This window comes from Castanea sativa, chromosome 9 (assembly GCF_040712315.1).
Source record: "Castanea sativa cultivar Marrone di Chiusa Pesio chromosome 9, ASM4071231v1".
Classification (NCBI taxonomy): Eukaryota; Viridiplantae; Streptophyta; class Magnoliopsida; order Fagales; family Fagaceae; genus Castanea; species Castanea sativa.
In genome coordinates this window covers 3370174-3390875 of record NC_134021.1, presented here as the reverse complement: position 1 = coordinate 3390875, position 20702 = coordinate 3370174, and the positions used below count along the sequence as shown (strand labels likewise).

Here is a 20702-nt window from a genome sequence, read left to right as displayed (position 1 = left end):
TGACAATTCAAAAAAAAAAGAAATGTACTATGAAAATAAATCGTGTAACACATGATAGTACTCCTTAGTCCCTTAACAGTAAAAAAATAAAAAATAAAAATAACATACTTTTAGAATAAATCGTGTAACAACGTGCTCTTTTTGTACAAGCTCTTTTTGTTTTGGTTTCTACTGCTTTTGATTTTTAAATCCGTATTGCATTAAATTCTTACAGTTTACATGTCACAACGTGCAACACCTATGGTCACTTTTTATTTATTTATTTTGATACGTTTATTTATTTATTTATTCAATGAAAAAAGCAAGCCTTTTTTTTTTAGGGGGGGTCACGCCTACTTGAATTACAAGGTTAGAATATTAATGAAAGTTTGTTCAATTAAATGGCTATAGTAAATAGTAGTAACCATAATCGATTAGAATATTTAATGACAGTCGTTTCTATTAAATGGTTATGGTAATTACAACTAAATAATAATCATACTAATAATAAGCATAATTAATAGATAGTAAATTATTCTCCTCTTTAGATCTCTTCACTTTTTTACCGATTTAAATGCGATATGCTTTCCTTTTAAATGGAAGATATATCGTTTCACTATAAAACATCCACAATGAGCAGAGAGGAATAAGATGCATGAGGAAAGAAAAAAGTTAGACAGTTATTCGGTAAATGAATTACGTATCATTGATTCATTGTTTAACTATTGATTATTTCGATTCAATTTAAAAGAAAAGATAATGTCTTGCATCATTTCTAGATTGCATATAAACGACTAGGCCTTGTATTGAGGACGGATCCAGTATTTTAAGCTAGTAAGGTTGGAGTATAAAGAGATAAAAAAAATTGAATAAGCATCCATATAGTATTAAAAAATTATAAATACACAAAATCGTTATTTCTAAATATATTAAGATGCAATCATCTACCAATAAAGATAAAAACAAAAACAAAATAATGTTTTTTTAATATTAAGGGTCTATTTGGATACCGTTTATTGCTGAAAACTTATTGCTAAAAATACTGTAACAAAATAGTTTTTAAATGATGAATAGTGCCCGTGGGTCCCATGAATAGTTTTTAACTGATGAATAATTTGTGTTTCGTGGGTCCCATGAATAGTATAGTAGGACCCATGAATAGTACCAAAAAGTGCTGTGGGGTCATGAATAGTACCAAAAATAAACTGAATAGTAAAATAAGCTGGCTTTTTAAGTTGAAGCCAAATGCATACTAAGAGGGCGTTTGGATAGCGCAAACGCGCGTCCACGTCCAACTTTTTTTTATATATTTTTTTACGCGTGTTTGTTACTGTTCATTGGCCATGAACAGTAATTTTAGGCCAATGAACAATAACGTTTGGCATGAACAGTGTTTTTTACCCATTTAAAAATTATTTTGCTATAGTGTTTTCAGTTTTCAGTTTTCAGCAATAAGTTTTATCCAAACAGACCCTAAGTTGGCTAGGATTTTTTTTTTGAAGTTAGAGCATTCACGTGGTGGTTCTAAATATTTTAGCTTTTAACACTTCAAAAAGCTACTTTATCAATTTTATCACTTCACTTTACAATACATGCAATATCAAATGTCTTTTTTTTTTTTTATCACTTCATTTAAAATAATATAAACAACTTATTAAAATAATAAAAGAAGAGAGAATTTGAGTTTTTTATTTGAAGAGAGAGATATAATCTTAATAAAATATTTTATTTTATTTTTAACAATTTGTTACATTCAACTAGTATTTATACCAGTTTACTAATAAGAGCTCAAAAATGGTCCCCGAACCCACTTAGAATAGTGGTACTGGGTATTTCTGGCCCAACACAATTAATTTATAAGAGAATGAACTTTCTAAGTCAACTATAATGCTTTGTGTGGTCCAAGTATGAAATCAATGAAGTCATGACTCTTAATATGATGAAAAAAAACACAAAACAAGTAAAAACTCTTCCTTGGGCTTGTTTGAGGATGCAATGTTCATATATTATATGCCCCAATCTTAATACAAGTTGATACACTCCTTTCTCTTATTTAGGTTCTATCACTCAACCCCTTTCTTGAAGGGGTGTCTTTACATTATATAGTTCCTCTTAGTGCGTCTGACCCCTCCACTTGTACGTTTCTGGGTAGCAATTGGAATGCTTGTCCATTGTGTTCAGATCCCTCCCTCCCCCCCACAACTATAGTTGCAAAAGAATTTAGTTCTAGCTTCTCCTATAACACATGATTTTTTGGTTCTTTGGTGGTAAAATAGTTTTTTTGCTAAAATACAATCACCATTGTGAATGTTTTTATTATGTTTGTTAAGTTTTTGGGTTAGATAATTGCTATTTAGGTTAGACTAGCTAGGCTGATTGGGAGAAAGGGGGCCAACTACAAAAATAAAATATATAATAACTATATATATATATATATTTGAAATTGGACTCGGGGGGCCCGAACCTCCACCTGGGTCCATACCTACTTGAATCCAAGTTTCCTAACCAACACATTAAAATTATTTGTAAGAATTTCTTTTGTTTGTTGATTACTTCTTTATTTTATTTTTTTGGTGAACTAATGATGTTCACTACATAATAATAGCATTTATTACCAAGTTAAGACATTAATTAGTTTTTAATGTATGTAATGTTGGAATTACGGATTTATTATTTGACGACAAACGATTTTTTTTTAAGAAGAACAAAATTTTTTCTTTACTACTTGAGCTAATTAAAACTGATTTTTGGTAATTACTTTTTTTGTAAGACAACAAATACACCTATTGAGGGGTGTTATCTCATAAAATGATCTCATAGGTCACCCCCTTTGACATTTGGTGAGCCCCCACATTTTTTTTTTAAGAGATGCTACATGAAACAAAGCATTCCCATCTTAGGTGCCAAAATGTAAAATAGTTCCCATTGTTCACAAAAATGCTTAAAACACCTTTATATGGCCAGAAAGCTAAAATGGAGTGGGAATGCAAAAATAAATACAATCTGCTAAAATAAGTGGGCATGTAAAATAAATAAAGTAGTTTTTGAGGATGTAAATTTTTTTTTGTTTACATTATCAAATGAGAATGCTCTAATCTTCTTAATTAATTTTTTGAGACACATGGTCAAGGTGGAAAATAAATAAAATTTTCACCTTGGGGCCATGTTTTGGTTCCCAACATACAACATTTGTAATATCTCCAAAAAAAAAAAAAAAATACAACATTTGTACACATCATCAACCACAAAGAAAAATCGTCAGTTGTTATTGCATTCCCATCTAGATTGCAAAATAATAATAATAATAATAATAATAAAACTCATTTTGCATCACCAAAAAAAAAAAGACTACTTTATTTATTTTATTTAACCACTTTTATAACACATTGTACATTCCATTTTTTATTTTGCATTCCATCACATTAAAATAAAATATTTTCTACCAACACTAAGAATAGCAAATATAAAGGAGAAGAGAGAGAGAGAGAGAGAGAGAGGAATGAAAGAAGAAGTTTTAAGTTTTAACATTTGCATGGTGCTACAATATTATGCAAATATACATACCATTGTTTTTTAATTTATGGATGTGGGTGGCTTTTTGTGTATATTTGTGGATAGAGTTATCCATTTTGTTTTTTTTTTTTTTTTAGTTTTGCAATAAAGAAAAAAAGTGAGAAGATAGGGAACGAAAGAGTTTAATTACTAACAATATTCATTATTGTTCCTCAATTTGTAAATAAAAAAAATAAAAAATAAAGAATGAATGAAAATATATTGAAAAAATTCTTGTTGAAGTGCATTTTTTTTTGGTAAATAAAAATAAAATATTAAGATAAAAGAGGGGTAGAGCCCAAACTCATCTATATAACCGGAGGAGAAGATCTAGGTTAAAAGAGAAAAGATGTTTAATGGCCTATCTCACTTGTGATGAACGGTTTAACAAGCAAGGTTGTGAGCCAAATAATTAATATGTCCCTTAACATATGTCACAAATTGAGCTAGGAATTATGGAGTGTTTGAGGAGAGCTAATTGAGTGCTTTTATGACTTGTAAGGAGTCACCAATCCAAGGATCCATAGGAGGCAATACAGATTTTTTATTTTTATTTTTTTATTTATTTTTTTGGGTCAAGAAAAAGGAAGTAATAAAGATGATTGGGCAAAACTTATGTCTCCCACATAATTTCTACCAATAACAGCAGCCATAATAGAAAAAGCCAGGTCTGATAGCCATGTCTATTTTCATTTTTCATATGCGTTAAAGAAGGGAGGCTATAATATAATACGGAAATTGTCCTTTTTTTTTTTTCGCTTTCAACTAAGAATGCCGACATGTGCTTGGCAGTTGCGAAAAAAATGGTTGAATAACAACATCATGCGCAACAGCCATTTGAATATCCACCGAACAAGTAACAACAAACGAAACGGCATGTACTATATATGATCCGTTACGTTTCTTCATGCTTTTACGATGAAAAAGTACTGCTTGCGATTCACGTTTTATTTATTTTTTGACCCTGCCATTCGATTTCAACTCAGAAAACGAATGCCCAATTTTTGTTCACACAATGTGATCATGAAATTCAGATGCCCATTTATCATGAACTGTTTTTTACACTTTCCCGCAAACATAGATATTTTTTTATAAGAACGATATTTAGGTACAGTACTTAAATGTTGCTCTTTAAGTTTCTCGGTCATGTATATTTTTTCTCATAAAATAGAAGTATATTTTTTAATTAAGTAGTCACATATCTGAATTTTAAGAGGAGAACCCAAGGAACAACATTTAAAGTACTGTATATAAATTTTATCTTTTTTATAAACTGTTGATGTGGTGAGTAAAATAGTTTTGCCACGGTAACATTACTCTTTTCTATTTTAGAGGGAAACGTGATTTTGTTCTCACTTGTATAAAATCGTTTTCGTTTTACAATTAGCCATGCTCACTTGATCAACTTTGCTTTTGGCATGGTTTGGTGCCTCTATGAGTTGAGTTGACAACGTGGACAGTTTTAAGGTTCAAATTCAATTGGAGGTGGTGGCCGACATAGGAGAAGAAATATTCCTTTTTATTTTTAAATCATTGTGTTTGTACATGTACGGGTTGGTTGTATATGGTTCATTTCATCAAATATATATATATATATATATATATATATATATATATATATATTTTAAATTATATATTGTTCGATTAGTTGCTTAACTTGGTGGGACAAATGGAGTATACTATCTATGGTATTTACTAAAAACACACGCTAATATGAATATGCTTTTCTTCTGAAAAAAAACAAATGAATGTGCTTTTGTTGAATGTTCAAACTCACCTTCCCTTTTACATTGAATATTATCATAATTATTGTTTTTTAGAAAGTGATCTAGATTTGATTTTAGGATCTCTAAATTATTGGCTGATTTTGCATTGTTTTGGACCACAAGTTTTCAAGGGATATGAGGGAGAGGATAGACTGGACTTTGGAATCTTCTGCTAGCACTTACTACTTCAATAACGTGGGGTTGTTAAGCGTATATAGTTGAAAATATAAGTCTAAGGTTCGACTTTCCCATCATCTAACAACGTTTGCTGAAAAGTGTACTGATATATTGCTTTTAAGAAAACATCGGTTCCAAACAAGAAAACATTAAACATCTATCTCAAGCCATACTTGTCATCATCAATTTATTCTATGGGTGTTGTTCTTTTCCTCTCAAAACCACTCATTTTTTCGTAGGATGAATTTAAGACTGATCTTTTCATAGGAAGAATTGACTTCTCTGATCTAACTAGGAGTGTGCATTAATTCAAGACCAACTTGACTAAACCAACCCAACCCAATGCATTGAGTTAGTGAGGTGAATTGGGTTTTGAAAAAATATCAAACCCTAGGTTAGGTTTATGTTTCTCAACCTGGCTAATCCAACTTGATCCAATGAATATCCCCCCACCCAACTACGCTGCACTAATTGACTAGCTTAACTTTGTAACAAATTTACTTTCTCACTTTCTCATTTCCATTTATTTTTTTTGCCTTACACTACATTAATTGAGTAGCTATAATTCTCTAACAATTATATTTTCTCACTTCTCATCAATAATTTGTCCAGAGACACCACTTCTCATTTCACAATTAATACTTTCTCTCTATCATCACTGATGAAATTAATCTTCACTCTCTTCAACTGTCAGAATTCCATTCCTCCATCAATCAGTCTTTATTATCATCTAGGCAATGAAATCATCTCTTTCTCATCTAGTATTTATTGACATCATCGTGGAACTCCTGTTTGTTGAGTTAATTGGTGATTGATGATGATGGGTTTTGATGATGCTTAAGGTCGATGACAATATTAGGATTTGGGATATGAAATTTGAGATTGAGATAAATGGGTATTAGGGTTTTAATACCTAGGCGTGTTAAATGCTGGCATTTAAAAAAAAAATAAATAAATCTAGTCCATTGGATGTTAGCAAATTTTGAAGTCAAATGTTGATTGATCTAATGTATCTTTACTAGTTTCTCCAAAAAAAATATTAGTATCTTTACTATGTTAGTTTCTTTGCTATTGAAATATCTTTTTCTTATGCATATGCAACATTGAACAACATTTTTATTATTATTTTTTCCATTTTGGGTATTTTTCCTTATTTTTTTAATAGTATGATGAAGTTAGGGTTTAGTTGTCTTAAATTTCTATAATTTATAGACTAATAGGGCTAAATAGTTGAACGATTTTTTTTAATAAAAACATGAATTTAGTTTATGTTTCATGTTATTTATCCTTCTCTATTAATTATTAGTGAACTAAGTTTTAATGCGGGTAGCCTAATACCAAAAACTTACTTTCATGTGGTTTACTTGGGGGGGGGGGGGGGGTGGATGAATTGAATTTGAACACTTCTGCTTTGGTTCACTCTAGATGCTTTAGCAATTGATGTTATTGAAGTCCTTTTAGGGCTAACTGGTTAAGGTAAGCTTTTGGTTGATTTCACATGCAAGAGAGCATGTTTCAAACCCCAACAATATATACTTTTCTATTCAGAAGATATATATATATATATATATATATATATATATATATATATGTGTGTGTGTGTGTGTGTGTGTGTGTATAGACACCTACCCTTTTAGCGGTAGGTGTTCCTGTTTTTTATGAACCTTCCGATCGACTATCTATATTATTCAAGTAAAAAATTATATATCGACAACATTTTCATTACATTTTTACAATAAATTTTAAGTGGCAAGTTATTACTGGTTGTTATTGTTGGGGCAAAAAAGTAATTTTAGTGCTTGGTTTAAATTTGAATCAATATCAACTAACTACTTATACTTTGTTGTGAAATTGTTGTAAACGTAACACCTCTCATTCAAGTATTGACCCTTTAGTGAGTAGGTGTTGCTTTATTCGATAAAAGTGAGTAGGTGTTACAAATAGGATCTTCTTTGAACTGGTTGTCCCTATCATTTTTCTTTAACCCTAAGAAAAAAGAGTGCCTAATAGCAACACTTTGATTTATTTATTTATTTTCATTGGAGGGCCAACATATAATACTTCGTTGTTGAATGATCAAATTAGGATTTAAGAAAAAAGTAGGTTAAGAAAATATTTTATTCTTTCCTTGTCATTTGTTTCTCTACTGTTATATATTATATTAAGAAAGATTCCACGATATCGTCAAAACTATAAAGTAAATAGATACAATTTTAATAACTTTTTTAACATATCATTTACTTTATTTAATAAATCACACTTCAATTTTATATGTTTTATTTGAATTTAAATTAAGAATAATAATTTTGAAATCTTAAAAGATATGAGAAAAATAATGAAAGATGCATGGACTTATAATCTATTGACAACCATGGTAAATCAAGCATGGGATTGGCCCTAACTTATTACAAAAGTAGGTCCATTTAGAACAAGTCATGGGTTATCTTTTTTAATGTCCCTCTTCACATGTACTAATACATTCGACAAACAAAAAGGACTTTCAAGACTACAATATTCTCTTGACAAAATCATTGAGATCCGGAAGATATGATCAATTTAGGATTTAGGACGGCTTTGACCATTCCCCTCCTTTTTAAATTTTAGGTTGTCTCACATTAGGTTTGGTCATATAGTTTGACTTATTGGTACAACATCCCACTCTGCAATTGGGTGATTTTTTTTAAAAATTGTTACTGATTAGTAAAATCCAGATAAGTTTGTTCAGATTTGTTTTTTTGGTAGTAGTAGTAGAAATTTTATTGGATTAACTTAAGCTAAACAAGTTTGCATGCAGAGACGGCAACTTCTCATAATATAGACTAGAGTTATCATAAAATAACAGTATACATAAGTTCATAAGTAGATTATCAAAAAACATAAAATCTTAGCTTGAATCCAAGCTTTTTCTAGCCAAGGCGGCCTCACATTTGTTTGCTTTATGAAAACAGTGCTCCATCCTCATCTAAAAATTTTTGTTGATGAGTGTCCTATAATCCAAAATCAAAGAAGCATGATATCGTGATATAAGTTACTATTGAACCAAATGTTAACGAGACTAATCGATCATATTAGCTTGATCACTCTCATTAACATTTGGATTGAGATTAGGTATTGCACTCAATGCAATTGCTCTTAATGGTTGAGATTGAAAGTTAAAAAAAAAAAAATATCTCAACCCATTGAATAATAAGTGAGAAAATTTTTAAAAATGAGAATGGAAAATTTTCAATACACCGGTGCTCGTTTATAAATCATACACCAAACAATCGACCAAGTAGAATTCTTGTCCACAAGCTGGGAACAACAATAGGTAAAATTTGACAAATTTCGAAAGACCACATCCCAACCTGTGGGTATGACACAACAAAACTCTTAAGCATGAAGGAAGATTAAACTAAAATCAAGTTGTTGGTATTGGCCACATATTACTAAGTCACTAGACAATAGTTTAATACAATGGTGCTCGTTTATAAACCATACACGAAATTAAAAATGTTGAAACCAATTGACATTAAAGAATGTGTCCAATATAGGTTAGGTCGGATCCTAAATTTCATAAATTTACGTTATCCGTCTCTCGTTGGAAAAGAGAATCTGGCATGAACCATTGAACCTGGGCTACTCCCTCTTGGTCCTTTGATACTTTCCACACACTTCAAGTATTGTTTTGACTTTTTTCATGCATAAATCACGGCCGAGTAATGTTTGGTACTCGATATTTTTACAAAAATTTTAAGTGGCAAATTAGTATTAGTTATAATCTGGATCGTCACTGATAGGGATGGCAATTTTTCTCCGCCCCGCTTGACCCGTCCTTCCCCACCTTGCCCTGTGCGGGTTTTCCCCAGTCCCCACCTCGTAAAGGTGATGGGGCGAGATTTTAGACCTGCACCACGGGACGGGGCGGGGATGAGTTTACACTTTTTAGACCCACCCCATCCCCGCTTCACTCTGCGTTAATAAGGATTAAGTTGTACTTTTTTCATACTCTAAAATCCTACTATTTAAACAAAAATATCATTAGCTTATTTTATTCTACCTAACATGGTTCTACCTCTCTTTTCTCTCAAGCAAAGTTGGAAATAAGGTATCAATTTTAACTTTTTCTTTTCTTTTCATTCATGATTCATATGTCTGTCTCAACTTACTTTTCATCATTAACATAATATGAGATTTTTGTGTCATACTATGAGATTTTTGTTGTGACATTGTCTTGTTAAACATTTAGATAATATTATTTAGTTTTTGCTAAAAATTAGTTTGATTTGTTAGGATAAATTTATTTATAATTTCAAGTATATTTTTAATATTGAAACATGTCATTTTATTTGAAAAAAATGGTAATAGTTATAGGGAAAATTAACAAGAAATAAAGTTTTATGGTGTAGGGCAAGGCTTCGCGGGTCTTCGCAAGGCCTTAAGGGGCGGAGATGGGATAAGAAATTTTCTCCATCATGCGGGGTGGGGCAGGGATGGGGCAAGAAAAATCTATACGGGACGGGAGTAAATATCCCATCCTTCGACCCCGCCCCGCCCCATTGTCATCCCTAGCCACTGACATTACTTTTTTATCTATTAAATATTTGTTATGAAATTATTGTAAAAATGTCGTAGCTCTTGCCATCCATAATAATAATCAATGATGGCAATGTTGCCCAGTTCATGTGAATGGGCTGGACCAACTAACCGAATCCAAGAACAACTCTGATCAGTGAAATTTGGGCTGCACCCATCTATTCTACTATATTGTCCAGTAGCCTTTTCAAATCCAAAGTTAAATTATTTTCTTTGTAGTGATATTTAATGTCACCGTTAGATGTAATTTTTTTTTTTTGAGAGAGTTTCAACCTATAGCGTTTGTTCCTGATAATAGCTCTTTATCATCTGATCAAAACACTAATCAATTTTTGGTGTAGGCAGGATATGAATCCTAAATCTCTTATTCAAAACATCACAACAAAAAATGATCTTTAACAATCTTAGAGAAAATTTTGTGTAGAATTTGATGGGAAAGTAGCTTTAACAATCAAATACAAATTCCTCTCATCAATCAACTAGATATCACCAGTCTGATATGAATTATTGTTTCTAATGTTGAATATATATAGTTTATAATCCAGTATTGCTTCTCCTTCGCATTATTACTCGTAAATCTTGTGGCTCGTGCACAAGGTTTCGCTTGTTTTTCTCTAGCATATCTGGAGTAGAGTCTTTGGCTGGGTGTTACTATTAAGATGTATTTCGTTTATGTTGAGAGTATTTCAGGTTAGTGGTATATTTTATTCTTCCAATTTTAGAACCTAACCTCAAATTCCCCTTTTTTTATTGTAACCAATGATAAAATGCTATTGCCATTACCGTTGAAGTAAGTAGATAGCAAGGGAGGAAGACATAGGACATTACAAAAGACGTCATTACTATTAATCTCTCATGTGAACATCCAATTTATTCTATTCTATGAATAATTAATATCTATAGGTTTGTTTTATTCTTTTAGAAGGAAACCGATGATTCATGTATAATTGAACATAAGTCATCAACTAAAAGTAAAAATTATTATTTAGATCATTATCAAGATAAAGGATAAAGATGTTCATATTTATTAAAGCATGAATGTGAAAGTACCCGTGAAATTTGGTTCATAATTAAACTAACTCGTTGTACTTTTAATTTGACCCAAAACATGACCCATCTCTACGTTCTCGCTTCATGACCACTAGGACTAGGTCCACCACCACTAGTTTCCAAACAACCCCATTTTTCTAATATCGTCGTGGGCCGTGGCATGTTTCCAAGTAATGAGATTGTTTGCCTGTGGCGAAGCTTTTTTTATATTTAGAAATTTGGTTATCTAGTGGCAGCATGAATTGAAGTTGAATGGGTTTTGTTTGAATGGATTTGGGTCACAGTGGCTTGGGGTGATTTGAGATGGTTGTCTGTATGGGTTTGATTTGTGATCCACTTTGGATCACATGCATGAATGACACACAATATCGTCCAACAAAACCAGAAAAGGTTGAAATTTTAAAATTTAAGTACAATAGGATAGTTCTGGGGTTTGATTTTGATCCAAGGTTCAATAGGTATTTTCACATTTTTCCTAATTGCAATTTCTTGACTTAAACTCAATTATCTAGCCAGTCATTTTGTTTTAAAAAAAACCTAACTAATGAAACATACATTTTAGAGGAAATGAAAATAGGAAGGAAGCTATCGATCCTTCTCTACTAGTTCCCTTCTTTTTGTGTACACCTTTTCATCCAAAATATAAAGGAACGACCAAACACAACCCACACAAGGAGGCTGGTTTGAATTGCCTTATTTTGGAGTATCTATTTTCTATCTTCTAAACAGACTAACTGATCATATGCATTTTCTGCCAATTTTCTATCTACAAACTTCTCATGAGGTGCAATCCTACAAGTGCAATGGACAAAATTTCTAGAGACTTTAAAATATATCATTTTGATATTTACTTTAACGTCACAAAACAACCCGTATAGATCCCCCAAATGAAAAACAAATTACAAATGTAAACATTGTCGAATTATTAAAAATAATTGACAAGCATCTAGGCCTAAATATCCCATAATTCATTTAATCATATCGAAGGAGTATCCTCACAATAAGAGTGAACGCAGTGAATCTTTATCCAAATAAATTATCAGAATCCAATAACTCGCGGATTAAATTCGGAATTATATTCTGATTATTAACATGAATGCAACTTTACTAAGCAATTTTTTTTTTAAAAGGAAATATCAATTAGAGAAAAATGAATCATAAAACAAAATATAGTAGTATTGCATAGCGCAACATTAGATAGGTCTATTGCACGCAAAACCTAAGATATTTAATTCCAGTTGCAAAAACAAAAGCTCTTCATCCTTGGCAGAAATGGATAGCAATAAGTGGAGGTAAAAAAACATATTTAGGTAATATCTTATTCCACCCATTTCCTCCCACCTAGTAACTATCATGTCTCAAAACTGTTAAAAAAATTATAATAACTCTAGATAAACAAACACCAAATAAATTGAGGTCTACAGAATATTCAAAAACAGAATAGTAAATCACTGGGAAACTCCAAGCCACTTGGTGAAAACCTCAAACTCTGTGTAATCACTATCGGAGATCATAGTCTGGTACCAAGCTTTTCCGGCAGTCTTGATGGCAGAAGCCTCCTCCTGAACATTCCAAAGGAAACAAGGTAATATAATAGTCAGTAACTGCTAAAATATCAAGCAAAACAACAAGAATACAGATTACAATTGAAAATCTGTCACTCAATAAGATAGCTGCTAGACAAAAAGTTGGGCAGATATCAGTAGACAGCAAATAGTAAATATGAACAAAAATATTCCCTACAGAGAGTAGGCTAAACAAAACAGCAATAACAAAACAAAAGCTACATAACAGGCTCAATACAAAGAAAATGGAAGATACAGATATACAAATAGGCTGCAAGATTGAAAAAGGCAACAAAATGGATGAGTTGAAATACAGAGAGTCAAGATTGATCATAACAGCAGGAATTGCAAAATATTAGTATATAATATGGAACTTAATTAAGGAATAACTGCTAACACAAGGCTTAGAAATGAGAACACTTCAACAACACTTGAGAAATTCAATGTTAAAACATCTTAACACAATTGATAAATAAACTCACATGGCATTGGAAATTTGAGATAAAATTTACGTAGTTATTGTTCCTATACCTAAATCATCATAACCTTAAAAAACAACTAGATAGATGGAGGAGAAACTACAGACAGTTTGAAGAAAAACACCACACTCCTTAAACCAAAATAAATAAAACAAACCTATAAAAGACAAATTTTCATATTTGAAATGAAACAAATTTATACAAAAGGTAAACATCAAAATTTGAAGACAAATGAATCATCCATGCCAACTCAAGAAACAGTGCACCCATTGCATTATATACAACTTAAAACCCTTTAATTGGACTACCAGGGTTATGTACAACTACTTTAAGAAAGACACACATTACGCAAAAGCACACACATACAAACACAGCTTAGAAAATCACCATTCAAAATGTTTGTCCATCAACCCCATTTCCATAATATACACACATACCCATTTCATTTTTACATCATCAATAACAAAATAATCTCAAAATCACAATTTATAAAAAGGAAAAAAGTGACATCGATATATACCTTAATGTATGGTGAAACACATTCGTTACCAAATAGCATACACATACACACACAACGTAGCACACAACGTAGACAATAAACCCCATTTACATAATATAAGCAATGCCCATTCATTAATATAAGAAACACAAACATAACCTATGAGAACACACACAGACAATTATGATTACATCGTATTAGCAATACCCATTTCATTTCACATCATTATCAACAAAATAATCCTACAATAACAAGCATACATACATTAACAAAATAACACGCCACAAACTGAAAGCAAAAGTGATGTAAAAATATACCTTAGTGATTGGCGACCTCTTCTTCTCGAGCTTCTCCTTCTTGGCCTTAACACGATCAGCCTCAGCCAAAAGAGACATCCTCCTCGCGGTCTTAGCATATGGGTTGAGCTTCAACATCGCATTGAGGTTCTTGAGTGGGTTCTTCTTCAATGGAGCCCTCTTCACTTCCTTCTTGATTGGCTTCACAACGCTCTGCACCTCATCGGAGTTGATAATCCTAGCCAAATCAGCATTCACCATCTTAGCTCTAGGCAGAACATACCCCTTCTTCTTCTCAGATGCCTTATCGAACGACCCATAGATCGAATCGAGCTTCTCAAAAGCCGACTTGGTCCAAATCACAAACCTCCCAAGGTGGCCACCAGGAGCCAGCTTCAAAAGATTCAACCTCTCTACATTCACAATATCAATCCCGGGAATGTTCCTGAAAGCCTTCACGAGCTTCGCGCCTTCGGAACCATACACAAGAAGAGGACCCTTCCTGTTAATGTAGCGGCGGTTCCTCATCTTACCTTTACCAGGACGGATCGAATGGCTCTCCTTCGCCTTATCGGCGTCGGGAGCAGCACCGATCTGCTTCAAAGCTTTGAGAGCCGCAGAGGTCTTCTCCAAGCTCTCAGCCGAGTCACTGATAACGAGTGGGAACTCGGGAACAGACTCGATTCTGTGACCGCGAGCTTGAACAAGAGACGGGATCGCAGAAGCAGCAATGGCCGAAACGATGGCGTATCGCTTCTGGTTAACATTCACCCTCCTGTGCCAGCGGCGCCAGATCTTGGTAGGAGCGAACATGCGACCACCGCGACACATGTTTCCGAAGGCTCCCTGACCGGCACGGTGGGTACCGCCACCGGGGACACGGGGGATACGGGAAACGGCGCGTCCTGTACCCCAGGACTCGGCGGAGGTCTGGTGTCCAGCCTTCTTGGACACGGCGTAGGGTTGGCGCTTGTTGTTGGAGATCTGGGCGTGGACGAAGTTGACGATGTCGGGTCTGATGGAGGCTTTCATGACATCGGGCAAAGCGACGGTGGTGATGGTATCGGTGGCCATGTCACCTTCGAGGGATTGGACTGTGACAAGGGGGCGCACGGCGGCTACTGCGGCGGCCATTGGTGAAGGTGGGGGGTGGGGATTGAGGGAAATGGGGATTGCGAGAGAGAGAGAGAGAGTGAAAGAGAGAGAAGAGACTAGGGTTTATGAGTTAGTGACAGAGGAGAAAAGTTTTAGTGGGTTGCTAGGGTTTGTGTGTGTGTTTCCGGGGTGTTTGGTTGTGGGGTTTGGGATTATCCTGGGCCTGGTTTAAGGGTTTTGGGTTGGGCTTGGTCTACTTGGATAGGTGGTTTGTTGTTTTGATGTTTTCTTTTTTGTTTTTTGGGTTGGGCTTGTAAAATTAACGCCTATTTATATTGGTTACTTTTTTTATATATAGAATTATTTTATTACAATTGGATATATATTAAAGAATAGGATATTTTTGGAGTATTAAAAATAATTCATATCGATCGTAAAAAAGAAAAAAAGAAAAGTTTTTTTTTTTTTGGGTCTTGTCCTTTTTTTACATACATTTTACTATTGGGCTTGGTCAGCTTGGAGCTTGTTTTGTTTTGTTTTTTCTTTTCGGGTTTTATTCTTGGGGTTTTGAGTTCAGTTCATATTTGGCCTAAGAATGATTCAAATTTCATCTAACAACATAAGTTTTTACAAAATTGCCCATAATTTTCGGATTATGCTCATGGCAATATTATACCAAGAATTGAGCTAATGAGCTTTGTTATTTCCACAAGAAGACATGATATTTACAAAAATAAGAGTTTGAAGAAAGAGCAAGGCTTAGGTACAGTACTTAAGTGCTGTTCTTTAGATTCTCCTTTTAAGATTCTCCTTTTAAGATTCTGTCATGTGGATTTTTTCTCATAGGATAGAAGTGTATTTTGTAATTAAGTAACCACATGGCTGAATCTTAGAATGGAAACTTAAGAAATAACACTTATGATACTGTACCTAAGCTTTGTCCTCGAAGAAAATGCTCTACACCAAGCCCAATGGATTGTTTGTGGGAAAAAAATAATGAGGTCCGGACATATCTTCTAAAGGCCCAAGCCTTAATGGGTAAAGCATTCCATATAGAGCAGGTTGTAGCCCAGCTCACTATAAAGAGAAAATGGCAACAGTAAAGCATGCCTAATTATGGAGAACACCCTAATTATTCCTGCCCAAGTTTCACTATATCTGGAATCCAGTACAACTCTTCACCAGCAGAGGACACTCCACCGTGTGTCTGTATTGGATCTACTCATAATAAATGACTGCATTTTACACTAGCCTTAACCTACTATAATTCTCCAATTTTTGGTTGGTTTTGAGACCAGTTGTAAATAAAATATATGGCACTAAACACAATCATAAACAGAATTTTTTGGTTTTAATTAAAACTAATTAAAATTTGAAAAAATTTTGCCTTCTAACACTTTTGCAGCTATCTTTTCCAACTCATTACATGGTTATAACTCCCTAAACCCATATCAAGGATTTAGATGTATGACCTGTCTTATAAATAATCAACATTTGCTGGAACTGAGTGTAATTAAATATCCACAAATAAGAATCAAACCATCAAGTCTTTCTTATAAAATCCATCAAACTAAAATTTTAACAATAAAGTCTCCAAATACAATCCTAAATTGTTTTACGAATACTAAATTCACTATCCTAAAAAAATATAATAAAACAGTCCATCAACTAACATAGCTCCAAAACAAATCTTCAATCTATAGCTCCAATGATTTACCACCAAAAGATATTCCACTGCTATAATCCAAAAGAGTGGAGAAATGGGGGGAGGGTGATCTAGAAGCTCAATAAGAGACTACATAACATGAGAATGCCTTTCAAAACAAAACAATAGTATCATGACAAAATATAATCTTTACAAAAACACTTGTATATAGTTTTAACAGTATTATAATAAATTTTGTAAAACTGTCAGGAAGAAAGTATTTAACTATAACACTAAAATCAATAAGTAAAATCCACTTTAGTTGGCAAAATACACTAAATAGGTAAAAACAATATAATATAGTAATGAATAATTTTTCCACTAATAAAGATCAATAATAATAAAATAGTAGTTCGATATATAAAATATTAGTCAGACAAAGACATAAACTACTAAACACTCGATGGGTGATTCCCATGGGAAACAATAACACTAACCTCAGAGAGGCAACACCGGCTCCAAAGAACAAACAATAACACTGTACCACACCACAATAACATTACATCGGCCAAAAACCAACACTTGAATCCTGTGTTGGCAAAGGTTGCAGACTGTTTAGCTAACCACTTGAAAACATTTTTTTTTATTACAATATTGTCAATACAAATCATATATCATATAATGAATACTTTGTAAAAATATAGTTTTTGAGTCATTCTTAACATATATAGTTTCAAAGTAACAGACAAGAAATAATAAAATTCATGTATGTATAAAGAATCGACGATGCTATAAGTTTTTGGAAACTTCACTTTTGTAAATATGTATAAATATAAATATACACGTTTTGAGAGACGTCATGTTTTGAAATCCACTTATCTCTAGTTGCTAAACCAAGCTTCACTTTAATTGTCCATAACGATGTCAACTAGAACCTAATTAAGGATCAAATAACTCAATAAGGGCAGGTTTCGAATAACCAAAAAATCATCTTATAAAACTTTTCCTTAGCCACTATGAAATTTCGTAATATTAAAACTAACATAGCTTTCTAATGTACATCATGTCTATACTATATTTTATATAATTGCAATATAATCCCTAATACTACAATCTGGTATACCTATATATATATATATATTTATACCATTGAACACCACCTATGGATGTCTATATAGGCTTAATTTATAAAGAATAGTGATGCTACTCCACAAATATATTAGGATCTCTTTCAAAATAATAAACTAATGCACGTTTATATAGATACTTCCATGATAGACTATTTTTCCTTGAATATATTAATATAATTTTTAAGACTTCCATACGACTATGAGATAATAAATCCTAAGTCAAAAATGTATTTAATGATTCCAATAAAGTATGCATATTTAAATGTTTAAATCAGTACAATATAAACTTCTTGGTTGCTCTATTAGTACCACACTATTCTATTCTTTTTAATATGGAGAAACCCTAATTCTCCACTCCTAAACCTTTACACGCTAAGCACTGACTTTTTTTTTTCTTTTTTCAAAATCATGCAATCTCTCTCTACCTTTCACGTGGCTGACTTAAAAAGACTCCGTGTGTGTGTGTGTGTGTATATATGTACCTCCAAAATAACACTCTAATTCAGTCTAGCAAGACCAATCCCACTCTAATTAGAATTCTTAAATAAATTCAACTTTACACGTTAAAATACATTTCCTACTTAGGCTGGAATTAACGTTTCCTACTTAAGCTGGAATTTAAAACCCGTTAAAACTTATCTCTTTAGTCTCCAAGAAGCCTATAAAACTTAAATAAGCTTCCAAGACTTTAATTCCCAATTAAACTCAAATTGAGGTTGTTTAGATATGCTAGAACTCTAAAGGATTCCAATAACACTTAAACTCCTAATCCAAATAGGTTTTAATCTCTTATCGTTTTCCTTAACTAATAAGGAGACTACTCATTTTTCTTTTTTCTTTTTTTTTTGAGAGAGAAGCCACAAGAGCTTGTCTTATTCAATTAAGTCTATTAAATCAACTTGAAGTACATCATAAAATTGTGGAGGAATATCATCTATCCATACTAAAAAATCTAGAATGCCAATGGCATATCTAGCTAGACTATGAGCTACAAAGTTGCATTCCCTCTTAACATGAGAGTAAAGTAATTTATCAAAGTGTTGAGCCGATTGTTTTGCATCCTCAATGAGCAGACCCAGAGGTACCAGCAATCTTTCTTCCTCCATCAGCCATTTAATAACGGTCAACGAGTCACACTCCAATCCAGCCCTTTTAACTCCCACATCCAGTGCAAATGAGAGAGCACAACCTGCAACCATTGCCTCAACATCAGCACTGCATAATTCCTGGTGAACTAGTTTTGAGCAAGATGCAATGACAAGGCCTCTGTGATCTTTAATGACAAAACCTATGACTGATTTTTTTTCACGTGGGAAGACAACTCCATCAAAGTTTATTTTGAAGAGCTCTGATGGTAAAGGCCTCCAATTATTCCTGGGACGGCGAGGTTGCTGTACTGGTGTAGCCTTACTCGCTTGCCTAGCTTAGTAATCAGCTAACCAAGCTTTTGCAAGGTGAGGAAGCTGACGAAGTGAATCTGCAGGTTGATTAAGGCGTACTCAGTTTCGCTGATTCCAAATTGTCGAAGCTGTGACTGCAAAGAGCTCGGGCTGGTGGTTGTTCTTGATTAACCACGATAATAGTTCCTTGAACATCATAAATTGAGCTGAACCACGCACCCTCCACAGCTCCGTATCTGACCACACCGCGTCCAGTTTAGTACATGACCACAATGCATGCAAGGAGTCTTCTACAGCAGAATGACAACGGACACAAAAATGATCCGCTGCAATGGTACGACGGAACAGTGCACATTTTGTAGGCATAGCCTCACGGCAAGCATGCCTCATCAGTGTTTTCACCTTAGGAGGAACACACATGGACCACACTCCTTTCCATAGCTCCTTTTCATTGTTAATGGCCATCTGTGAATCACCATTTAGCTCCTCTTCCATTTTTAAGAACTTGTACCCGATCTTGCAAGTATAATGTCCATTGCTTGAATGCGGCCAAAACAAAATGTCCTCAGATGCTTCACGGCTTAAAGGAATTGACTTGATCAACTCTGCCTCCTTTGCTTTGAACAGCCCGTCTATCATTTCTTCATTCCACTGCCTCCTGCTTGAGTCAATGAGGATATCCACCTTAGCACTTTCAAATTCTGCCACTGGATAAGAAAATACTTGTGGAGGGTGCTTTTTTGGCAACCAATGGTCTTGCCAAATTTTGATTTTTTTTCCATCGCCAACTCTCCAACGGGCCCCTCTTTGAATAACATCTCTCCCTATAAGTATACTCCTCCAAGCATAAGATCCCATTCTTGAATCCTTGGCCTCCATAATAGTTGTATTTGGAAAAACCGAGCCTTGAAAACTTTGTAGAATAGGGAGTTTTGATTATGCAATAGGCACTACGCTTGCTTTGCTAGTAATGATTCATTGAATTTTGCTAAATCTCTAAAGCCCATGCCACCCACTCCTTTGGCTTTTGTCAAGTCTTCCCATTTAACCTAATGGATCTTCCTTCGATCACCTATTTGTCCCCACCAGAACTTTTGAATCATGGCCTCAATCTCATTACATAGACCCAATGGAATTTTGAAACATTCCATTGTATATGTGGGGATAGCTTGGATGACTGACTTTATCAACACCTCCCTTCCAGCTTGTGAGAGTAATTTCCCTTCCCATCCTTGAAGTTTTTGCCACACCCTCTCCTTGATGTAATTGAAACTTGCTTTTTTTCCTCTCCCCACGAAGGATGGTAGTCCCAAGTATTTCTCGTATTGCATAATTTCTGGTACACCCCAGGCTTCTTTTATTTGGTCCAACGTTATGGATACCGTTCCGTTCCGGCCGGAATGGCCGAAAAATTTCGTACCGGCAAGCAAACTGGAACGGCAAGCCCCTCTATTCCACCTCGGGTAAGATTTCGGCCTGTTCCGGTGTGTTTCG

The 20702-nt window shown here is 33.7% G+C and overlaps 2 protein-coding genes across 2 annotated transcripts; both read right to left on the bottom strand.

Annotated features, from left to right (window-relative positions):
* Window positions 1-12305: 12305 nt before the first annotated feature.
* Window positions 12306-15167, bottom strand: LOC142610488 (large ribosomal subunit protein uL4). Its single transcript, XM_075782301.1, has 2 exons — window positions 13960-15167; window positions 12306-12661 (listed from the first exon to the last, which is right to left on the bottom strand). Exons 1-2 carry the CDS (start codon window positions 15070-15072, stop codon window positions 12548-12550), a joined length of 1227 nt encoding a protein of 408 aa, XP_075638416.1. The 5' UTR covers window positions 15073-15167; the 3' UTR covers window positions 12306-12547.
* A 3513-nt stretch (window positions 15168-18680) lies between these two features.
* LOC142610490 (uncharacterized) lies at window positions 18681-20087 on the bottom strand. The gene is made up of 2 exons (XM_075782302.1): window positions 19381-20087; window positions 18681-19227 (listed from the first exon to the last, which is right to left on the bottom strand). Exons 1-2 carry the CDS (start codon window positions 20085-20087, stop codon window positions 18681-18683), a joined length of 1254 nt encoding a protein of 417 aa, XP_075638417.1.
* Between the last annotated feature and the right edge of the window lie 615 nt (window positions 20088-20702).